Genomic DNA, 21,125 nt, shown 5'->3' with positions numbered 1-21,125 from the left:
ATGAATGTGGAACTATTAAATGAGGTTCAATCTTTTCATCAGAGTAATAAGAGCGATAGTGAAAAGGTTCAGCAGCCACCACATTTAATCAGGTCTGAGGCTTTAATAACCGCTGCCTGCGCCGCTTGTCTCGATGACACGGCGTACATTCACTTTATTTGCAAGAGCAGGAAAAATCTGTGTGGTCTTAACACACACACACACTCAGAAGACATCCACAACAACTCAAATAATTTCCTGCAAACTGGGAGAGAAAAATTACGTCTAATCGTTAGAGGCTGTTAAATCGCTCTGTTCAAAGTCACCAGACTCCACTGACAAAAACAGGAATTTTACTTTGTTGAACACGTGAGTCACTGATCTGTTGGGCCTCAATTTATTAGTTTGTTTTATTCTGTTTTAACAAGTTGGGATCCAAACTTGTGACGCACGATATATGACCCAATAATGGAACATTTACATTATCGGTTATCGGCAGATAATGTAAATAATAGCCGATAACAGGAAACCAAATTGCTTTTGTTGACTTCTCAAGTCCAGGATCTACACACAGGAAATACAGTTGTTTTGTGAGCAGCCAATAAACACAAAGAAGAAGAACATAATACAGCAGTCTTCAAGTTTAACCATAAAGCTGAAATAAAATATCAAGTAAACCATATCTGCTCACTACATCTGAGACGTTCTTGCACTCAGGTGTGCATAAAAAAACAAATCTTTTATCAGTATCGGCCACATTACTCAGGTAATAATCGGTCATTGTACCGGCTGAGAAAAATCTATATCGTCCGAACTAACCTGGTCTCCGAAAGGTAAAAGTTCTTTCAGTCACTTTGCAGCGTAGTTCTGTAAAAATAGGACGCAGGAGGAAAAACTCTCAATAACTCTTTAAAGCCCCTGTACAGACTTTTCATTTAGTGTTGATTTTGGCGGCCCCGCTGGACGAAAGCGGTGGTGTTTTGCCGGAATGAAGACTGCATTTCCCATGAGCTCTAGCGCCCACTGTCGTGAAGACGTTTGTCTGGCGTGTAGATTTGTTTTGGAAACGTCGGAAAGACGACGGGACTTTCTTTGAAAACTTTTTTTAGCAGCTATCTGCAGCGTGCATATGGATGAGGTAATGTGTCTATTGCATTTCTACTTAATATAATATGCCGCCGGTGAAACAAAGTAATGCTGCTGTTGCACTGCAATTTCCCAGCTATATATATTACCCACGGTGCTACAGAGCTAGCGTTACAGCAAAGTCACAGTGATTGTGATGGATGTTTTGTTCTAAGTAAGAAACTGAATCATTTATAATGACAGAGGATATTACCGATGCATCGTTGCAGGTCGGCAGGGCTGATACACACAGCTGAAATGGATGTGTGATCTAAGACGTTTGTTGTCGTTTTCACGAGTGTAGTATCTAAAGCTAATCTAGTGGTAACGTTAGCCAGCTTTGTTGTAACAACATAAATTCATGTATTGCTGTAAACTACGTCCCGCATTACATTTCATAAATGAAATAAAATTTACAAACCTGTCTAGGAGGAATCGGGCGAATTCTGGATCCGACCCTCCCTTCAAGCCCCGCAACTCTCTCCATCTCTGGAAGGAATCGCCAATGTTTATCCGTGTTTTAGCCCTAGCTCGATCGGATTCCCTCTTGGCCTTTCGTTGGTCTTCGGTTCGAATTCTTTTTCTTTTCTTTGTATCATTATCAGCCATGACAAAAGTTTTAGCTCGGTTAGCACTGGCTAGCGTAGCAACAAAACAGCTATGCCGTATCCTGAATGTCGTCAGTTCCGGTCTGACTGCCGTAAATCGTTTCGTCAGTGGTCCGACCCGACCAAGGCCTTTCAGAGGTATAGAATTAGACTACTTAGAAAAAGCATATCTTCACGCTGATGGGCTCATTTGCTGTTGTAGGTAACAGAGACACATCAGCAGAAACCAGAGACTTTTGCATAACCAGTTAAAAACTCTGTACAGGGGCTTTAATGAGAAATGAAAAAAATAATTACGTGACGGCACCTGAAGGCTTTTAGAAAATATATTAAAATCTAATGTTCAGAGTCTCATCCGGACCGGACGGATGACTCTTCTCCCAGTGTCACATAAAAGCCACCTTCCTCTGACATCATCGGTTCCGTTCACCTTCCCGTCATCGTGGGTCGGAGCGCTCCCTCTGTTCGTCACTCTGGAGCTTCCGACTGGTTTCTCTCTCCAGCTCCACCAGCAGAGCCGGCAGCATGCTGTCCAGCACGGCCAGTCCATCCCAGGAGCAGCGCAGACCTCTGAGAAGAGATGGAGAACAAAAGAAAAACAACAGAGCAGAGATTAGGAAACTTCATCGGCAATTATTCTGATAGATTAATCAATATCTGAAGCAAAAATAACAAACATTTCCTGGTTCCCGCGTCTCTAATGTGAGGATCTGATGCTTCTCTTTGTCTTTTATCATAGATAATCGAATGTTCAGGTGAAACAAGCGATTTGAAAACATCACTTTCAGTGGCGTGCGCAGACTTTCTGAAGGGCAGGGGCGAAAAGAAGGGCACTTTAGCGCGCGTTCTGGCTCCCAAGAGGGCACTTTAGCGCGCGTTCTGGCTCCCAAGAGGGCACTTTAGCGCGCGTTCTGGCTCCCAAGAGGGCACTTTAGCGCGTGTTTTGGCTCCCAAGAGGGCACTTTAGCACGTGTTCTGGCTCCCAAGAGGGCACTTTAGCGCGTGTTCTGGCTCCCAAGAGGGCACTTTAGCGCATGTTTTGGCTCCCAAGAGGGCAGTTTGTCATATTTTAACCAGCCAAGGGGGCAGTTTAGTGTGTTTTGCCAACCAAGAGGGCACTTTGGCATGCTTTTTTGGCTCCAAAGAGGGCACTTTAGCGTGCGTTTTGGCTCCAAGGAGGGCACTTTAGTGCACGTTTTTCAACAATTGGGCCACAAGGGGGGGCGACTCCAGCTCATAAATATAGTAAACAACTGACATAACTTGTGATATTGTTATATTTTGTCTCTATGCATACAGAGGAGATGTGTTTATCATTGTTTCCATCTTATTCTGGTGCTCCACGTCAACTTGTTGCAGTCAGCTGTTGATGTCAAACTTCTGCATTCAGATACTTCGACATGATCGTCACCTGTCGTCCAGGACGAGTCGTCCGCTCTGTAGAAACTCTCGGACCTCGGCGGACGTGCCAAACACTTCGCGTAGGCCCAGCTGAGGGCTGAACATCTGCCAGTGCTGCAGAAAAACACACCCACAAACCACATTATCTCAGTCCTAGTTAAGATTACACAAGTGTGCCGCGCAGAACATTTTCCATTAAATTGGGTATAAAGCTCTCACCTTGTGATTAATGCCCTCGGTCATTCTCATTCCCATCACCAACACCTCCTCCAATCTGCCGAATAAACATCTTTTATGACACAATGATCAGCGTTTGATACCGACAAGGACAGAACGCAGTGAGCTAATGCACGAGGCTGATAATAGATATTCACAAGGACAGGCTGTCTGAAAGAGCGAGCACATGTGCAGCGACCTCTAACGCCGCGTTTCTCGCTGAAACATCTCACATGGGCTCAGAAAATGTGGTGAAGGCAGCTGCCCCCTCGTGTCACGTCTATATATACGCTCATTATCAGCCCTGCGAGCGCAGCCTCTCACAGTTCAAGATGGCCGAGCCGAATACGCCTCCGTGTCCCATGTCCCCTCTGCTGGACTTCGCGGATCCACACGTCCGGCTCCAGAGTCTGGGTCCGGGCCTCCCGATCGACACCTCCCTCCCCCAGAGGGACGAACCGACCGTGAGCTCCTGTCACACACAGAAAACAATCAGCTTCTCCCGTCATACGTAATATTTCATCAATCACTGCCTGCAATCTAGATAATAGGTCACCTGGGCCGACACCGATGTACTGTCGTCCCCTCCAGTAGCTCATGTTGTGATGACTCACTGCGTTCTGCAACACAAAGCGAGGCATTATCGTGCCGTCGTGACAGTTTTCTAACTGAAGTGTCATGAAGGCAACGCGGGGCTAAACGGAGCAGACATCTGCCTCGTCGACGGACCGTTTGTGAAGACAAAACAAACAGCAGCAGAGATGAGTAACGGTCAGATGTCTCAGAATCATAAACAAGCAGATACAATCATGTGCAATCATCAGCATCGGAAATGATGATTCCCTCACTGGGTAAAAAGGCTTTGAGCTGGGCCCTTACTGAGTCACTCATATAAAACACCCTGACGTCTATTATTCAAGATCCCTACGAGATTAAAGCCTTTTTGTATAATACTAATGAAGGAATCAATGTCTCCTCAGTCCCAAAGCTTGAGGAGGATCATGAGGCACAAAGGATCTAAAATTCAGTTTTGTTTTTGCAACCCTGATGATGTACACTGACAAATAAATGAACCTTCAACCTTTATTTCTGTGACAAAAACGAATGAAGTAGCTATTTTCAAAGTTTAAATTATTATTCCAGACTTTCAACTTGAAAAGATCTCAGAGTATGAGGACACAAGCTATATTCAAACGGCCTTGGCTTTTTGCTTTACAGCCTCCTCCTGCACGAGAGAAGGAGGCAGATAAAACAAACTAAAGAGATCTGAACAAAGGCCGGGGAGAAGAAAACACTTACCTGGTCAAAAGAGAAACGTATGAAGTGTGTTTGATAGTTAAAAGTTTCAAATATACTAAATACAGACAGAGATTTATAGAAGAAGTTACTAAATAAATCAGGAAAATGTTTCTCTGATGCAAATAATCAGCTAAACGTTCATCTGAATCAGTTGTTTTATCAGCTGTTCTGCACCGTTGTTGTTCTGTGATGATTATGTCACTTAATCAGAGGTCAAGGAAAACACTAATAAGAAAGTGGCTGCTGAAAGAAAAAAGAGGGGGACGGAGGACGGAGGAGGATCTGCTGAGGACTCACATGTCTTGCAAAGTTGGACACCTCGTACTGCAGGAAGCCGTGCTGGTGGAGCGTCGTCCGGGCGCGCTGGTACATCTCTGCTGTCACGTCTTCAGCCGGCACGCTCGCTTCTCCTCCCTGAACCCGTCTGAAGAGCTGCGTGCCTCGCTCCAGCGTCAGCTGGTACAGAGACACGTGGTCGTCGCACACCTTCAGCAGCTCGGACAGCTCGCTCTCCCAGGATTCAACGCTCTGTTCGGGACGTCCGAACATCACGTCCACCGACACCCTCCCGGGGCGCAGCCTCCTGGCCTCCTCGATGGTCTGCAGTGCCTGATGGGAGCTGTGGTCTCTGCCCAGGATCTTTAAGTCCTCGTCCTGCAGAGACTGAGGGATAAAAAAAAATGTATGTCAAAACTGCCATAAAAATATTATAAATGTATATCATTTTCAGCTTTAACTGTGTTATAATCACTGTTTTTTTTAAAATAACATCAGTCCTGATAATAAATGTCAAATATGAATTCATTTTCAGGATTTTAACCCTTTAAATACCAGCTGAGACTGAAATTTAACAGGAAAAAAGCATCTTTACCTTAATTTTTTTACTAGAATGCATTCACACACCCAAATAATCCAAAAATGAAAGTTAAAATAACATCAAATTGTTCTGTGATGAGTCTTTAATAGATGATTCATTCACCTGGACCCCGATGGAGAAGCGGTTCACTCCGGCAACACAGAACTCCTCTAACCTGGACTTTCCCTCAGGAGTGGGGTTGACCTCCAGCGTGACCTCGGCCTCGTCTGAGAGACTAACCCGCCCGGCAACAGTTTCCAGCACGGCAGCGATGGTCAAAGGGTGAGCCAGGCTCGGAGTCCCTCCGCCGAAAAACACTGACGTAACACTGTCGAAATAATAAAAGTTATAGTAAAGTTTAAAGTGATGATTTAAGATATAAACTTGGACGACACTGTGTGGAGGAATCAGAACTAGAGGTGGGTGAGAGCTGCAGGAGGACTTCATGTGGGAGGTTTAAACAGATCAGCCTACCAGGACACCTGACTGAGCTGCAGCAGGGCGTCCGTCTCCCTCCGAAGGCACTCCGTCATCATGACGTCATTGTTCTCTCTGGATATGTACTTGTTGAAGTTGCAGTAGGAGCATCTTCTGAGGCAGTAGGGCCACTAGAGGAGGAGGAGGAGGAGGAGGAAGAGGAGGGAGGTCACTTTGATAAACTTTGCAGACATGACACAGAAGCATTGGCCTCTAATTGTGCGCACGCGTCCATCTCTGCATGAACATTTCCCAATCAGTACAATTGACCCAAGCCTGCTCACGTGCACGTAGAGAGACGCGTGCCCGGTGAGATGAGCGGAGTCGGATCCATCTTCGATCGGTCCTCCGCTGGAAACGTGAGAGAGGCGACGCAGGCCGGGAGACAGGGCCCGCGTGAGCGCGTGCAACGTGCGTGAGATCATTCCTCGATGATGTCACAGATTTAACTGAGAGTCCGAGTCCCGGTTCGACCTTCACTGGGACACATGGTCCCGTCAGAGCAGCCACGCGCGTCCTACTGCACTATAACTATTACAAAAAACTGTGTTATTGTTTCTATGGCAACATACCTACCCGGCAATGTGACGCACGAGTGTATGAAGGTGAAATAATGACGTAAAAAAGTAAATAATAAGCTCTTCTCTGTCTGTTTACGTCGCTGTAGGTCGCTTCCTGGTTGCTGTGACGTCACTCGAAACAGGAAATCCATAAATGTGACGTCGCTTGCGTGTGTTGCCAGGTCTGACCGCAGAGGGGCGCTGTTTCACCAGCGCGTGAAAGTCTTTTCCTCGCCATCAGTTCACTTTGTATGATTTTATATTTTATAAGTTATCTTTAGAAACAGGTTCGTTCTCTTATATTTTATTTACTCTTAAACAGTCTTGTAAATGTAGTTATTTGTCTTTATTCAAAGAAATAAAAGGAAAATATAATAATAATATTGATAATAATGGCTGTATGATATGATATAATCCTTTGCAACTTCTGATGTAAACATCATAGAATCGAGGTTCATGGCTTAAATTCAAGAACACACTTGTATCATTAAATGCATAAACATAAATTGCTGACCTGTGATTTAAACATACACTCAGAACCCAAAGGACCACAATGGAAATAACTATTGAAAAAGTACCCAAAAGTCCTACTTGGATAAAAGTAAAGATACTGTATAAAAGTTGAAACGTCTGAATCTAATATTTAGTGTACTTAGGTATCAAAACAAACCTTCTGGCAATACCACGGTATACAAACTGATAAATCAAGAACCTGAAGAATATCTTAGATAATTATCCAGAAACTAAAGTATCACTGATGCTTATAAGGACTGTGAAAGTCTCTCTGAGGATTTCTGTCTTTTTTTGTTGTTGCGTTTTTGAAAATTAGATTGGATCTGTGAGGAACTACTGGTGTTTGTAGGGCCGACTGTATTTTAGTGGTCAGTATTTGTTTTGTCCGGCGCTTAATGAGAAGACAACAGGCTGATTAAATAATGGCAGGTCTTTGCAAACATGTCATTTGTTGTTGCAGTGACAACGCATGATGACATTTGTCTATATCTGGGTGATAAATTTGTGCTCCGCCCACACAGGATCAAACTAATTTAATGAGCTATTGATTTCTGTCATCACGGAGGAAAAAACCACAGTCTGGTGAGCTGGCTGTGACATAACCTTGTCGGGTCGTCACCTTTAAAACAGACGAACTGAAGCTCACCACTGTGTGTTTGTAAAGCGTTGACTCTTCAGGGTTACAGTTGATTAAACCTCTATCTCGTCTTTCTGGCTCTGTAAGCGAACACACAACCCTCCAGTTAATGTTGTCATATTCAATTAGTAACCTCTGACCAGCACTGAACACGACTGGAGAGGTTTGTGTGATGACGGTTGTTGTATAATATGATGTGTGAATAAAGAAAAAGAGCCAGTGAGAGAAAATACAAAAAAAAAACTTCACAGTAAACACTACAAACATACAAAACACAGTCGTTTATTAAGTAATTAAGGTTTTTTAACTGTAAATGTCAATAAATGTGACTGTGCTGGCTGCCAGCTTCCGGCCCTGAGGACATTTTCCACTTAATATTAAACCTGGTAACCAATTATCTAATCAGCAGTCAGAGCGAGCGAGCGAGTGGGTGAGACAGAGAGACAGAGAGAGGAGAGAGGATGGACATGTGTTGTCAGTGAATACACACAGCAGTTATGGTGATGAGTTTAGTTGAGGGTGAAGCCGGAGAACTTTGCGATCGTCCGAAACAAAACGGGGGGAATCTGAGCTGTAAATCTGCCTGATGGAGAAGAGGAAGAAAGGTAAGAGCACTGATCTCACACTGGATCTACAGCCCAGCGGTAAAAACATGACATATAAACAACTAGTTTAAATCTACTTTTACTCTAGATCAATTGTTTTAGTCCACCAGCACAGGGTAGGCACATAATAACTGATTTGCTAACCCTGCTGACCTTGTTGATTACTTTGGACATCACCACCATGATCTTAATATTGGTGATTTTTAGTAAAATGTCTCTGTAATATGTAATAACGTGTAACGCGTAATATAATCAATTCAGTCATCAATAAACGTCAAATCTAGCGCCATCATCAGGTCAAAAACAAGGTTTATGATCGAAAAGCAGCCAAACTGGAGGCCTTCCCATCAGCCTCGGCTGCACTTTGAGTTGTGTGCTTTTAAGGCTAGCATGCTAAACTTTACCAAGCCTGTTATCATTTTCATTGTGAGCATGTTAGCATGCAAGCATTAGCATTTAGCAGAGTCACAGTGCTGTTATAAGAGAAAACTATAAGGCAAATTATTATTTTTTCTTTCACAAACTGCTTTGTCAGAATATAACCCGAATGATTTGAAATATCTACAGACATTTTGAATAAAACCTGACGACAAAACCAGCTACATCAACACAAAAGAGACAAAGGAACAACAGTGTATGATACAAGACATACAACCTGTGTTAGCAAAGGTGCTTAATATCGCTTTATGCCATTTTCATGGCTTGTTTACATTATTTGACAGCCTCTTGTGTATGAGTTTGATGCTAAGCTAATTATTCTGCTAAAGAGAATGAAAAAACATGCTATACGATGACAGGAGCTGCGAGTACGTGGACGATGTTTCTTAAATCAACTGTGTTTATACATGTACACTAACAAAGTGATCCCAAATGTGTGTTTACATTGAATTAATCAGAATTGTTTCTGAATTGTTCTGCCGAGAGAAAAACGAATAAGATGTCAGTACAATTTTCAAGATGGCCCCACATCCTGTCCAGGGAACAAAATTTGCATTTCGGCTGTTCAGCATTGGCCAGTTTTTTATTTAGCTACTGTTACGTTTCTGTCCCTCCTGTAAACGTGTTCACGTCGCTTAATGTTACTCCCACCTGAGGCAAGAACACATTAATATAACCCTCACCGGAGAGTATCAGGCACTTGTATTGTTCTCTTTAAATTGATTAACAAAGGTTTACACTGCCCCTCTCAACACGATTGAAATTCCTTCTGTCTCTTCTGGTTTACGTCGTGTTTCTTCTTTGTCAAACTGAACCGAACCTCCTTGTTTCACAGGATCTCCCCCAGAATTAAGGCTCATGGTGGTCGGCAGCAGTGGACCCCCGCAGTTCCTCCTAACAAACGCCATACTGGGGAGGGAAGTGTTCTCTAAAGATATCAGCAGCCTCTCTGACAGCAGGAAGAACACCGGAGAGCTGGCTGGCAGACGAGTGGCTGTCATCAACGGGCCGAACATCTATGACAAGGACATTTCCCGGCCCAAGAGGAAGATGGAGCTGAGGAGGCAGAAGTGCTTGTGTATTCCGGGTCCCCACGCCTTCCTTATGGCCTTCGACATGGACATGATCTCCCCGAATGATATGCGAGCTCCCAAACTGATGAGGGAACGCTTTGGAAGACACTGTCTGAGGCACTGCATAATCCTCCTGGCCTATGAGGGAAACATGGAGGCGGCGGCGCTGGAGAACAAGGTGCAGAAGACTGACTGGCACCTGAGAGAACTGATCGAGAAGTACGGCGGGCGCTTTCACGTTTTCAACAAGAACTGGAGGGATCGCAGCCGGGACCGAGAGCTGCTGCAGAAGATCGAGCGGATGGTAGCCTCTTTAGGAGGCGGCTACTTCTCCAGCAGAACTTTCCAGAAGGCCGAGGACTGCGTGATGAAGGAGGAGAAGAGGCTGAGGAAGCAGAGGGCGGAGGAGATAAAGAAGGCCTGGACTGAGATGGAGAAGCAGTACATAGCGGAGGAGTTGTACCAGCAGCAGGATGCCTACACCACCAGCCTGGGAGCGGAGATCAGAGCCAAGGCGGAGATGGACAACGGATGGGTCAGGACTTCCCTGGCCAGAGGACTGGGGACGGGGTTTGTTGTGGGAGCCGTCGTGGGTGCGCTGTTTGGGTCCATAGAGGGCCCGGGTGGGATGGTTCTGTATGGGATCATAGGCGGTGCCGTGGGTGGATCGGCGGGAGGAACAGCCCAGGTAGCGATAAAGCACATGGAGGACAGAGTGGCTCCTCCTGCCAGACTCAACTTCAACTCCATCTTCATCAATCGCTTCTTTGCAGCGCCGTCCCGTCAGTGACAGCCGAGTACTGACCCGCGACCCGTTCTTCGTGAATAGAGCAAGCCGATGTACATTTCTGCAAACCACAGATATGTTGAAACTTCACATTTCTATAGGTTCGGTTAGGTTAAGGCTCAAAAATCACCTGGTTAAATCACTTTTTCACCACAAACCCAGTCGGAATTTATCCTGACGTCTCCTCAAACGTTTCTAGTTTTATTACCACTGACTCGGCTGGAAATTGTGCTAATGTTTCGTCAAAACATTCGGTTTTCATTCCACTTACTCGGCTGGAAATTGTCGCAAAGTTGGCTCAGACTTTGGGAGCACAGCAGTACGACATTAAATCCTCTTTAACGTCATTTGAGTTTTCCCACCCTGAGCGTGACGTAAGAAAAAAAAATGGCTTCTAGCTTCACACAGACCGAGAATCTCTGTCCACATTTTATACATCCAACGTCTGGAACACGAACTTGACTTGTTCTATACTTTGATACTGTTGTGTCACTGGATGTTTCATTAATCTCACAGCTGGTTTGAATTGTAAATCCTTTTGAATAAACACAGTTGTCCAACATTTCCTGGTGTCTCGCTGCAGGTTAGTTAAAGTGTAGCTCAGATAACATTCAGGGTGGAGTCCCAGCCGAGAGTGCCTTTGTTTAAAGCTCTGCCCCTTTCCTAGATAACACACACTCACCTCCGTGCACCTGTTGAGTGCACACCGACTGCAGTGTGTATGTATCAACGACTGAAACTGTGAGCTGAAGCTGTGCCGACTGACTGCACTGGTTTTCTGGACAAGATCCTCCAACAGGTAAGACCACGCCGGGCTCGGTAACTTTCTGTTTCACGGCTTAAAACGCTGCTTAAAGACAGAAATCAGAACTGTGACTCATTTATGATCATGTCATATAACCGGAGTGTGTTTCCTACGTGAGTGTCGGGGGACAACGACAGACAAATCTCAGAATTCGCATGAAAACTGACATCAGGGCTTCAGTAGCTGCTGTTTTGTGTTGTGTTGTGTTGACTTGTATTGTGCTTCAGCTGCCAGGTGATGTAACTAATTGTGTGGCTGCTACCTGTTTGACTGCATACTTCACATCACATCTAAAACTCGGCTGCTTCCGCTCTCAGCGTTATCAGTCCCTGATCACAAAGAAACTCTTTTTTTTTAAACGCAAATGTCTGTGAGAATGACAGTAAATAGTGTTAATTGATCCGAGGGGCTGGGCACTGGTCACTGTTTGAAATGAGTGTTACAACAGTGGATTAAAAACGTGTACATATCCGCTCCTTTGTGTATCATTACATAATGGGAGAGGAATGTTTTACTGCTCATGAACAAGACGTTCCTGAGAGTCTGACTGCTGCACGACCTTCAAATGTTCGTGTGTGCAGCTTTCATTGGTCCGTTTATAGCTTGATGTGTAATGATGTGTTTTCAGTGGTCCAATGTAAGTAGTAGTAAGTACATTTACTCAGGAACTGCACTTGCAATTGAACTTTCCTTAATAAAAACTTTATCATTTATAAAATACTGGGTGTTGTTAAATTTAAAAACACATTGTTTCCATCTGGATTTAGTTCCCAGATTAAAAACGACTGATGACCAATGTGAAGTTAGCGACAGTAGGAGCTGTTGGCAGTTTCCTCTAAACTGTTACATTTGTGTGTCACTACATTGATCATCTTGCTCTGTCTCAGACTAGCCGATGTCATGGCGTTAGCTAACAGCGATCCTGATAAACTAATAAGTAATCATCTCCTCGTCTGTCCAAGGTTGGGAACCACTGGAATAAACTGCTAAACTATATTTAAAGAAGATAAAACGAGCTCCATCCTGACCAGCTCCGACAGACACTCAGATACAGTAATATTAATAATAATAATAATAATAATAATAAGTACCGTTCAACTGTACAACCAGTATGTTTACTTTCAATGCTATTGTACATTTTACTTGATAATAGTTTTGTCCTCTCAGTTAAATAGAATTGTTACAGTTTGATTTGTATATATTGTCAATAGTCACTGATCATGTAGGTGCCTTTCAGCTAGCCTGTCAGCTAGCCTAGCTGGCTGCTAGAATGAATCAAGGCCTTTGTAATTGATAGATACAGCTGGACACAAGTTTAAACAATTTACCTTCATTTAGGAATGAGGTCGACGCTTTACTGCTGATAATGATTGTCAGTCGCTTTTATGTTTTGAAGCTCTTCCAAGAACCAAGTGTAAAAAAATAAAGAGCCATGGCGACCTTACGTTAGCATGTGGCTCGCTAACATTGCTAAAGGTTATCTTTCTTAAGGATGAAAAATGTTAAGAACACTTTATATATATATATATAAAAAAAATGAAACTTTTAACAATATATTCAAAGTGAACTGTGGAAAGTGAAGTGTTTTAGGTAAGTTACAGATGATAAAGCACTGAGGATAAAGCCAGTGAATTTCCTAAGAAAACAGGAGTCCACTTGATAAACTTGTTAATGTGTACCTGTAACAGACGTCCTTCTTTTGTTTGTCAAAAGATTTCAATGGGCGCTTCTGAAAACCAGTCTGTCTGTGTCACCAAGTGAAAGTTTTGTCACAGAGGTCTTTGATTTAAATTAAAACATACTTTGTCCACGTTGTTGTTTTCAGAGTATGGCCTCCACGATTAGCCTCCTGCCTGAGAAGCACTTCTTGTGCTCTCTGTGTAGAGACATCTTCACCAGCCCGGTGACCATACCGTGTGGACACAGCTTCTGCTTGTCCTGTCTCTCCCGCTACTGGGGACGACACCAGTCCAAATACTGCCCCCACTGTAAGAGAGTATTTACTGACAAGCCTGACCTCAGCGTCAACCGCATCCTGGCAGACGTCTCGGACAACTACAGGAAGAATCGACCGCAGAAACCACCTGACGAGGAAATGGTACCTTATCATCTCTTTATCTCATCATAGGAGATCTGCGCTGATAATAATTCTTACATTAACTTTGTGTGCTTGTTTCACTGTTGCAGGTTATAGATGTTGAGCAAATGATTCAGGAAAGGCAGCAGAAGAAAGAAAGGTTGAAATATTCCCTTGAGCTCCAAAAGGTGAGTTAAAACCTTTACATGTCGTTAAGATCTTTGCGTCTTTGTGGTTGAATGATGACGCATGACGACGTCCGAACAGAGCTCCTACCTCAGGGAGGTGCGAGAGAGCCAGAAGGTTTTCTCCAGCCTCGTCAACGCCATGGAGAAGAGTCACAAAGCGGTCGTGGCGGCAATCGAGGAGCGACAGCGAGAAGAGGAGAGGAGACTGGAGGCACTGATGGAGGAGCTGGACCAGGAGATCCAGGCGCTGAAGAAGGAAACCACCGAGCCTGATCCTCAGATTCATGTTAACAGTGATCAGAGCGACGATGTGAAGCAGGTCACCGTGGTAAGCACCTTTATTTTCACTGCAGGTAATATAATGATGACACTGACTACCATCAGTTAAACATCTTTTCGTCACGCAGGACATTGTTTCCACGATGTGCCCCTCCGAGATGAAGGACTGGTCCAAGATCACCATAGAAACTGACCCCTGTGTCGGGGTCGCCAGGCGAGCGCTGTCAGACATGATGGAGAAGATAAAGGTGGAGGTCAACAGGCTCTCCAAGTCTGGTGAGTAAAGCAACTTCTTAAAATGTTTTAAATTCATTCAGCATTCGACAATGAATTCAATGACAGTCACGTTTCTTTTTCCTGTGTCTTTTCTTTGACAGAACTAAAGAGAATCGAGAAATACACAGGTAAGGTTTCATCAACTTCGTCTTCTTTTTGTTTTGCTTTCTCAGTTTTGTTCTGGTGAGGGTCAGGCATAAAAAATACCAACCCAGATATCTAGTGGTTTAGTCCTTCAAGTTCAAATATTAAAACAGCATCCTGAAGCCGGTTTCATGCTCACAGATGTTTTAAACGCTGTCTCGAACAGCGGCCTCTCACTAAATACAGTATATCCGGAGATGTGATGCCTACAAAAGTTAAAACACACCTCAAACACAGTGGACTATTGCTAAAAAAATATATATATCCAGTGGTTTCATGCTTACAAACGTTCACTTTCCTGAACAGTGGTCTCTCGCTAAGAAATCACGCTGGACTATTGCTAAAAAAAAATACAGTATGTCCAGAGATTTGATGCTTACAAATTTTAAAATGCAATCTCAAACATTCTGTCTATTGATTAAAAAAATATCCAGTAGTTCTCATGATACAAATATTGACACGCAATCTTGAACAGCGGTCTCTTAATAAAAACATCCTCTATTAATTGCTACAAATGCTGAAATGCGTCCCTGAACAGTGGTCTCTCGCTAAACCAGCCAGTGCCTCATGCTTGCAAATGCTGAAATGCTATCTAGTGGTTTAATTCTTATAAATGTTGAAATACCTTCTTGAACAGCGGTCTCTCACTAATAATATCTGGTCATCTTGTGCGTAGAAATATTAAAGCGCTGTCTCAAACAGTGGTCTCTCGCCCCAAAAATATATCAAGTGGGTTAGCACTTACAAATGGTGAAATTAAATCTATGAAAATGGTGTTTTGCTAAAAAGTATCCAGTGGTTTCACGCTCACTAAGGATGAAACACTGTCTGGAACAGTGGTATCTTGCCCAAAAAGTATCCAGTGGTTTCATGCTTACAAATGTTGAACTGCCATCTTAAACAGCGGTCTCTCGCTAAAAATATCACCCAAGACATAAATTCAAGCATTCCCTCTGTAAAGAGGTTAAATGTGTCATTTAAAGTAAATGACAGAAATCTTAATTAACAGTGGAACGAGTCAAACAATCTTTGCTGACAGTAGTAGAGGGGTCAACATTGACAACGCTGCATTGATACTCCCTCCCCACACTAAGTGATTTCATTCCGGCCCCTCAGTGCTATTGATCTCCCTGCTGTTCGATCCACTCCTGACCTTTTCTCCTCCGTCTCTCTTAGTGGACGTCAACCTGAGCGCTAAGACAGCCCACCCCTACCTCTCCGTCTCAGATGACAGAAAACAGGTGAGGCACACGGACAAGCTCCAGGAGGTACCCGATCACCCGAAGAGGTTCGACCGCGTGGCGAACGTACTGGCCAAGGAAGGCTTCAGCAGCGGGAGGTGCTACTGGGAGGTGGAGGTCGGGGAGAAGATCGAGTGGAGCCTGGGTGTCGTCAGACAGTCCATAAACAGGAAGGGCAGGTTTACTGTCTGCCCTGCGAACGGTTTCTGGACTTTGAGCCTGAAGGCTGGAGGGCAGTACACTGCCAACACCTCTCCTGTCACCCTGTTGGCTCTGGAGCAGAGACCCAGGAGGGTGGGCGTGTTTGTGGACTACCCAGAAGGCCGTGTGTCCTTCTACTGCGCAGAATCTGGAGTCCACATTTACACCTTCACAGATACATTCACTGACAGGCTCAGTCCGTTCTTCAGTCCTGGTCGACTGCACGGCGGCAGAAACGCTGCTCCTCTCCTCGTCTCCTCGAGTTTCTGCAGCATCTGAACATCATTTATCATCATTTTACTACATAATTTCTACGTCTTAACTTTAAATACAGCTGCTGTGCTTATGATAAACTTTTCATTATCAAACCAGAGTGTCAAATATATTTATTTAGTTTCAAATCCATGTGAAAAACTACAATGAACCACATTTTCCCTGTCGGAACAGTGAACAAGAGGTGGCCTAAGGACTCGCTCCCTACACTCGAACAACTTCAATGAAACCCATAAACAGATTGAAAGGGAAAGAGGAGGGCAGGAGAAAAGAGAAGGCTCTCATAAATGAACAAGTGAAACGAGGAGAAAATAGGTTGCTGAGTTGGATGGACGCGAGGGGCTGCAGGGTTGGGACAGAGGTTGACGAGGAGCAGGGAGGGAGGGCACAGCGAAAACAGCAGGGCATTGTGCTCGTACACCAGGCACTGGGAGACACACTCGAACACATTCACTCATTCACACACTGACACGGACGTGCACACAAGCGCATGCTTCTGCCCACTGCCGCACAGACTCGCGCTGGCATCTCGGAGGGCAGCCCCATCTCCAGTCCAGTCCTGGGTGTCGAGGCTGATCGACGCGCTCCGCTTCAGTTGACCTGACCTGTGAAGACAGAGCCTCCACCTGATCTCCAGCCGTCCTGCGGTCCGGACCGAGTTCTCAGGGCCGACGTTCTCGACTCCAGGCGGCATCCCGGCTGAGCTACGCGAGCAGAGGAGCGACCTGTGGACCGAGGGGAGCAGTGAGAGCACTCCGTTTGAGGTAAATATCCTTCATAATATCATCAGTGACACATTTGTGTGAAATGTGATGAGTTTGATGGAATAAAAGTAGTCTCGGCATCAGAAGCAGGCGCATTAAATTGTCTTTGTCTCATTAGGCAGCAGGCAGAACCACAATTTGTACCAAAAAGATGAAGCAGAGATTCTTAAATTCTTCAGGGAGGGCGATTTATTTCTATAAATTCATGCACAGTATTTTGTAACGCTGGGGGAATGTAGGCCCGTCAGAATCATTATTTGTGGTTCCCTTTTCACAGTTACAAAATGCTTTACAGATCAAGATTGAACAGCCACACAGTCAGCATGAAAAGATAAACATTTTACAACTGTAAAGCACGTAAAATAAAAGTCGTGAGTGGCTGCAGGGTGTTTATGATGCATAGTTAGCTGCCCACTTACGAAACAGACTCATCTCTTCCATCGTTGTCACGGAGGAACCCCTGGATCATGATGTTCAGGGAGGGTCTTTGATTCACAGAATTATTAATACGTGGATACTGAGAGCTGTGATAATAGATGACATAAGTTCTCCTGGCCCACTCTACAAGCCTTCATGAAAAGATGCTTGTGTTCAGAACCTCCTCATGTTTTTCTGAGATAATCCACTCACCCGGCAAGGCGTAGCTCGACACCCACAGCCGTGTCAAAGACGGCTATTCTCTGCGCTTCTCACTGGAATCCACTAAACATGGGCCTCCCAGCCTGGCTCCAAATATTTATGATAAATATATGCTCCATTAGTCTTTTCATCTGTGCTAATGTTCACTGCTGGACGTAGTTAGAAAATGCGATTGTTGCTGCACTGCTCGTACGATGAATTACATTTTAAATTGGTCGTTCTCTGTGTTTCAGGATCACCTGTTCCCGACGACGTCATCACCCACGGACTGAAGATCCAGTAGAGTGGAGAACAATACTTCAAGTACTGTAGACTGTCACATTTCTTTGTGGGACTATAAGTGGGCCCTCTGCAACAAACAGAGACTGAAATAAAACCAAGACAAATCCATCTGAGTCCAACAACACCTTTCACCATGGCGACCACGGGTATGCAGCTGCTGGGCCTGATCATGTCCATAGTGGGCTGGGTGAGCGGGGCCATAGTCTGTATCATCCCCCTGTGGCGAGTCACTGCCTTCATCGGTAACAACATCGTGACGGCTCAGATCATTTGGGAGGGTCTCTGGATGAATTGCATCGTGCAGAGCACGGGTCAGATCCAGTGTAAGGTGTACGACAGCTTGCTGGCTCTGCCCAGCGACATGCAGGCTGCCCGAGGCCTCACCGTGCTGTCCATCCTGATCTGCGGCATGGCTCTGGCTCTGGGTGTCCTCGGAGTCAAGTGCACCAAGTGCATCGGTGTAAACAGCGTGAAGGCCCGCATCGCTCGCATATCCGGCGCCCTTTTCGCCATCGCGGGGTTCCTCTACCTGGTGCCCATCTGCTGGACTGCCCACTCCATCATCAGGGATTTCTACGATCCACATGTGGCGGCCCCACACAAGCGTGAGCTCGGCCCGGCCCTGTACATCGGCTGGGGGGCATCAGCCTTGCTGCTCATCGGGGGATCACTGCTCTACGCTGGGTCGAGTCCCCCGGGCATGCCCGGCTCCCCCACCTTCAGCAGTGGAGAGAGTAGTCCTCGCAGGGCACCGGCCACACAAGTCAAAGGTTATGTTTGAGTTTCCAACCAGTCTGAAAGCCCTCTAGTCCCACAAATACACCCCCAACGATGACAAACCCGATTCCTCTCCTTTTGATTTTTGCTTCTTGTAATTATTTTATATTTAATGTTATTTCCGTTTGCTTTTTTCTCTGAAAAGCCGCAGGAGGCTGTTTAGGGGAAACTGAACTCATTTCATTATTTCACACCTGATCTCCTTCAATAACCTGTTTCCTCTGTCTGTCCGTGTAAAATACAATAAAGTGTCGTCCAAATCCTCCACTGAGGGAAATGGTGTGTGTTCACGTTTGTACAGTAGATTTCAAACGAAGATATTTGTTGTGCTCATTTATGTAAACAGTACTATGTGCCCCGCTGAGTGGAGAAGAACAATAGAACAATGGGGTTGTGTGTACATTTGCATGTGGCGCCATATTGTTGTGAAGAGTGTGTATCTGTGTGTGTGTGTGTTTGTGGTTCTCCATCTCGTATCTTCCATCTCGTCTGCTTTGTCTCGGCTGATCGGTACCAGGGACAAAGACAAATACATCACGCTCCTTTTTACAACATAAAAATCCTGGATCCCCTTCAACGAGCAACAAGCAGGATCTCTCAGAACCTCCTACTCTTTCACAGAATGGACGCGAATTCGCTGTCATGGCTGGATTTTCCATCCCATCAGCTGTCTTGGACGTCCAAAACTGATAATTACATGAAAAACCAAACAGATCAGCACTCTGAATGTGCCAGTTTGCACTGCTGGTCTATCTGTCAGCATCTCTGCGTGTGTAATCATGTAATGTGGGATGTTACAAGCCACAGAGGAAAAAAAAAAATCTTTATTCATGAGACATAGTTCAGATCCCTCAGAGTCTGCGTTCCTGTACTAGTGGATTCAAACCTTTTCAGAGCTAAATCTCTTAAACTAGGTGAAAAAGCATTCAGCTTACGAGCACTGAATGTGATCAGAGTCGTGAACTGATGCGTGGATCCTTTAGTTTTGTTTTTCTTTCAGTCCGTAACAGCAGACAGAGCAGCACAATGCCACTTTATAGAGCATTACAGCACCACAGCAACAATGGGCCCCAGTGTCCCGAGTGCCAGGTAGTGACTCATACATGACCTAAGTAGCCCTATACCAGGGTTGGTAGCGCGACGCTGTGAGTACAGTAAGGCTTTTTTTTTTTTACTGTACAACTGTTACGGGACGATCGTAGAGCGAGACAAGTGCACTATTTATATCGTAAATAATCCGGGCAGTGTCTCAGAGCGGCTCTCAAGGTATGTTCCAACGCAAGAGTAACGATTAAGCGAGCAGATTAAAGGTGTGCTGATGATTCATTGGTGACACACGCAACCAGACATGATCTTAAAAGTAAAAGTCTTAGATTATTAAATCCAACATAACTGGATTCTATAAACAGGATATTAAAAAGAAGTGTCTCGCTGGCGTCTCTGGTTGAAAGCGTCACGCCTGTATTAACTCTGATGACTCTGGCTGGGTGTGGACGGAGGTGTGTGTGGTTACACCTGCGACCACGCCAAACAGTGGTGTCACAGTGTACGCCTGTGCATTACTGCAGCGAGGTGTGGAGGTGAAAAACACCGGAGGTCAAGAAAAACCAGTGTTTCAAGGGGTGTTAAGTTACAAAATGATCGCGATTGGGCTCATTTTGACTATATATAATTTAATGTACTGTATAGAAATACATCAATATATACGTATATGGTCAATATAGATTAATAAAATCTGAATCTGCTACTTAACTAGTAGATTAAATACATTTTATTTGACTTAAAGCACCACAAAAAACTTTCAAAAGTAAAAGTACTCATTATGCAGAGTAGAATAATCATTTATAATATATGTTACATTAATTAATTATCAACGCATTAATGAGTTCATAACTTTAATATATATTGTTGGTAGGATACAGTTATATATAATAAAAACATCAGAGTGTATTAGTTTATTGTCTTTGTGCTAATAATCTGAATCAGCAAAGTAACTAGTAACTGAGTAAATGTAATGGAGTGGAGAGCACGATGTTTTTCTCTGAGATGATCAAGTAGAATAACATGTGTACATGTACTCTGTTACATTTCACTAGTATTCTGTTTTATAGAAAGTAATGGAGTAAAAAAAGTACAATATTTCCCTATGAAATGTGATGGAGTAACCTGGAAGTATAAAGTAGTAACTAATGGAAATCATTGTACTTAATTACTACAGATGAGTGAAAGAACTTTTATACATTCCACCACCCACTGTTATGTCCTGTAGATGTAACTGAGTATAAAAGTACTTGAGTAAATATACTTTTTCTTGCATTCCAACACTAGATGTAACTGCCAGAACGATGTAATGGAGTAAAAAGTACCATGTTCCCTCTGAAGTAGCATTAGCTGTTAGCTTACCTCACAAATGTAAATGTAGCCTGTGTTAAACATCACTTCTACCTTCTGTTGACTGAACTGTGATAACATTTACCTTGTGATTACTCGTTAAATCGAGCTGTCGGCGCCTCATCGGTCGCTAGAGGGAGAACACACTCGTGTGTTGTTGTTGTTTCGCGGCGGAAGTGGGAAGTAGGAAGAGTCGTACAGCTGTGCTCCGCGG

General features: G+C 44.3%; 4 protein-coding genes across 5 annotated transcripts; 3 read left to right on the top strand and 1 right to left on the bottom strand.

Annotated features, from left to right (window-relative positions):
- Positions 1-1,986: 1,986 nt before the first annotated feature.
- On the bottom strand, positions 1,987-21,124 carry rsad1 (radical S-adenosyl methionine domain containing 1). Of its 2 annotated transcripts, none has more exons than XM_030408276.1 (9): positions 20,997-21,124; positions 5,959-6,092; positions 5,608-5,812; positions 4,926-5,291; positions 3,886-3,949; positions 3,654-3,801; positions 3,333-3,387; positions 3,124-3,227; positions 1,987-2,282 (listed from the first exon to the last, which is right to left on the bottom strand). In XM_030408276.1, exons 1-9 carry the CDS (start codon positions 21,033-21,035, stop codon positions 2,150-2,152), a joined length of 1,248 nt encoding a protein of 415 aa, XP_030264136.1. In that variant the 5' UTR covers positions 21,036-21,124; the 3' UTR covers positions 1,987-2,149. The 2 variants fall into 2 exon arrangements, with proteins under 2 accessions (XP_030264136.1, XP_030264135.1); XM_030408275.1 differs by lacking the exon at positions 20,997-21,124 and adding an exon at positions 6,246-6,682.
- LOC115575880 (GTPase IMAP family member 9) lies at positions 8,089-10,619 on the top strand. Its single transcript, XM_030408288.1, has 2 exons — positions 8,089-8,276; positions 9,550-10,619. The coding sequence occupies exons 1-2, from the start codon at positions 8,258-8,260 to the stop codon at positions 10,575-10,577; spliced, it is 1,047 nt and encodes a 348-aa protein (XP_030264148.1). The 5' UTR covers positions 8,089-8,257; the 3' UTR covers positions 10,578-10,619.
- btr02 (bloodthirsty-related gene family, member 2) lies at positions 11,259-16,295 on the top strand. The gene is made up of 7 exons (XM_030408278.1): positions 11,259-11,373; positions 13,205-13,477; positions 13,567-13,644; positions 13,724-13,972; positions 14,052-14,199; positions 14,301-14,327; positions 15,520-16,295. Exons 2-7 carry the CDS (start codon positions 13,208-13,210, stop codon positions 16,062-16,064), a joined length of 1,317 nt encoding a protein of 438 aa, XP_030264138.1. The 5' UTR covers positions 11,259-11,373; positions 13,205-13,207; the 3' UTR covers positions 16,065-16,295.
- Positions 16,559-18,797, top strand: cldnk (claudin k). Its single transcript, XM_030408301.1, has 2 exons — positions 16,559-16,822; positions 17,695-18,797. The coding sequence occupies exon 2, from the start codon at positions 17,877-17,879 to the stop codon at positions 18,522-18,524; it is 648 nt and encodes a 215-aa protein (XP_030264161.1). The 5' UTR covers positions 16,559-16,822; positions 17,695-17,876; the 3' UTR covers positions 18,525-18,797.
- Position 21,125: the final 1 nt, after the last annotated feature.

This window comes from Sparus aurata, chromosome 23 (assembly GCF_900880675.1).
Source record: "Sparus aurata chromosome 23, fSpaAur1.1, whole genome shotgun sequence".
In the NCBI taxonomy this organism is placed as follows: Eukaryota; Metazoa; Chordata; class Actinopteri; order Spariformes; family Sparidae; genus Sparus; species Sparus aurata.
The sequence above is the reverse complement of the archived record's forward strand: the minus strand, read 5'-3'. Positions and strand labels throughout refer to the sequence as shown.

Excerpts from the sequence above, each read along its gene's own strand:
- rsad1 (XM_030408275.1), bottom strand. The coding sequence starts at position 6,386 with ATGATCTCACGCACGTTGCACGCGCTCACGCGGGCCCTGTCTCCCGGC. Across the intron at positions 6,093-6,245 it reads ACGCGTCTCTCTACGTGCAC|TGGCCCTACTGCCTCAGAAG; the intron begins GTGAGCAGGCTT and ends CTCCTCCTCTAG. Across the intron at positions 3,802-3,885 it reads GTACATCGGTGTCGGCCCAG|GAGCTCACGGTCGGTTCGTC; the intron begins GTGACCTATTAT and ends TGTGTGTGACAG.
- btr02 (XM_030408278.1), top strand. The coding sequence starts at position 13,208 with ATGGCCTCCACGATTAGCCTCCTGCCTGAGAAGCACTTCTTGTGCTCT. Across the intron at positions 13,645-13,723 it reads ATTCCCTTGAGCTCCAAAAG|AGCTCCTACCTCAGGGAGGT; the intron begins GTGAGTTAAAAC and ends ACGTCCGAACAG. Across the intron at positions 14,328-15,519 it reads GAGAATCGAGAAATACACAG|TGGACGTCAACCTGAGCGCT; the intron begins GTAAGGTTTCAT and ends CGTCTCTCTTAG.
- cldnk (XM_030408301.1), top strand. The coding sequence starts at position 17,877 with ATGGCGACCACGGGTATGCAGCTGCTGGGCCTGATCATGTCCATAGTG.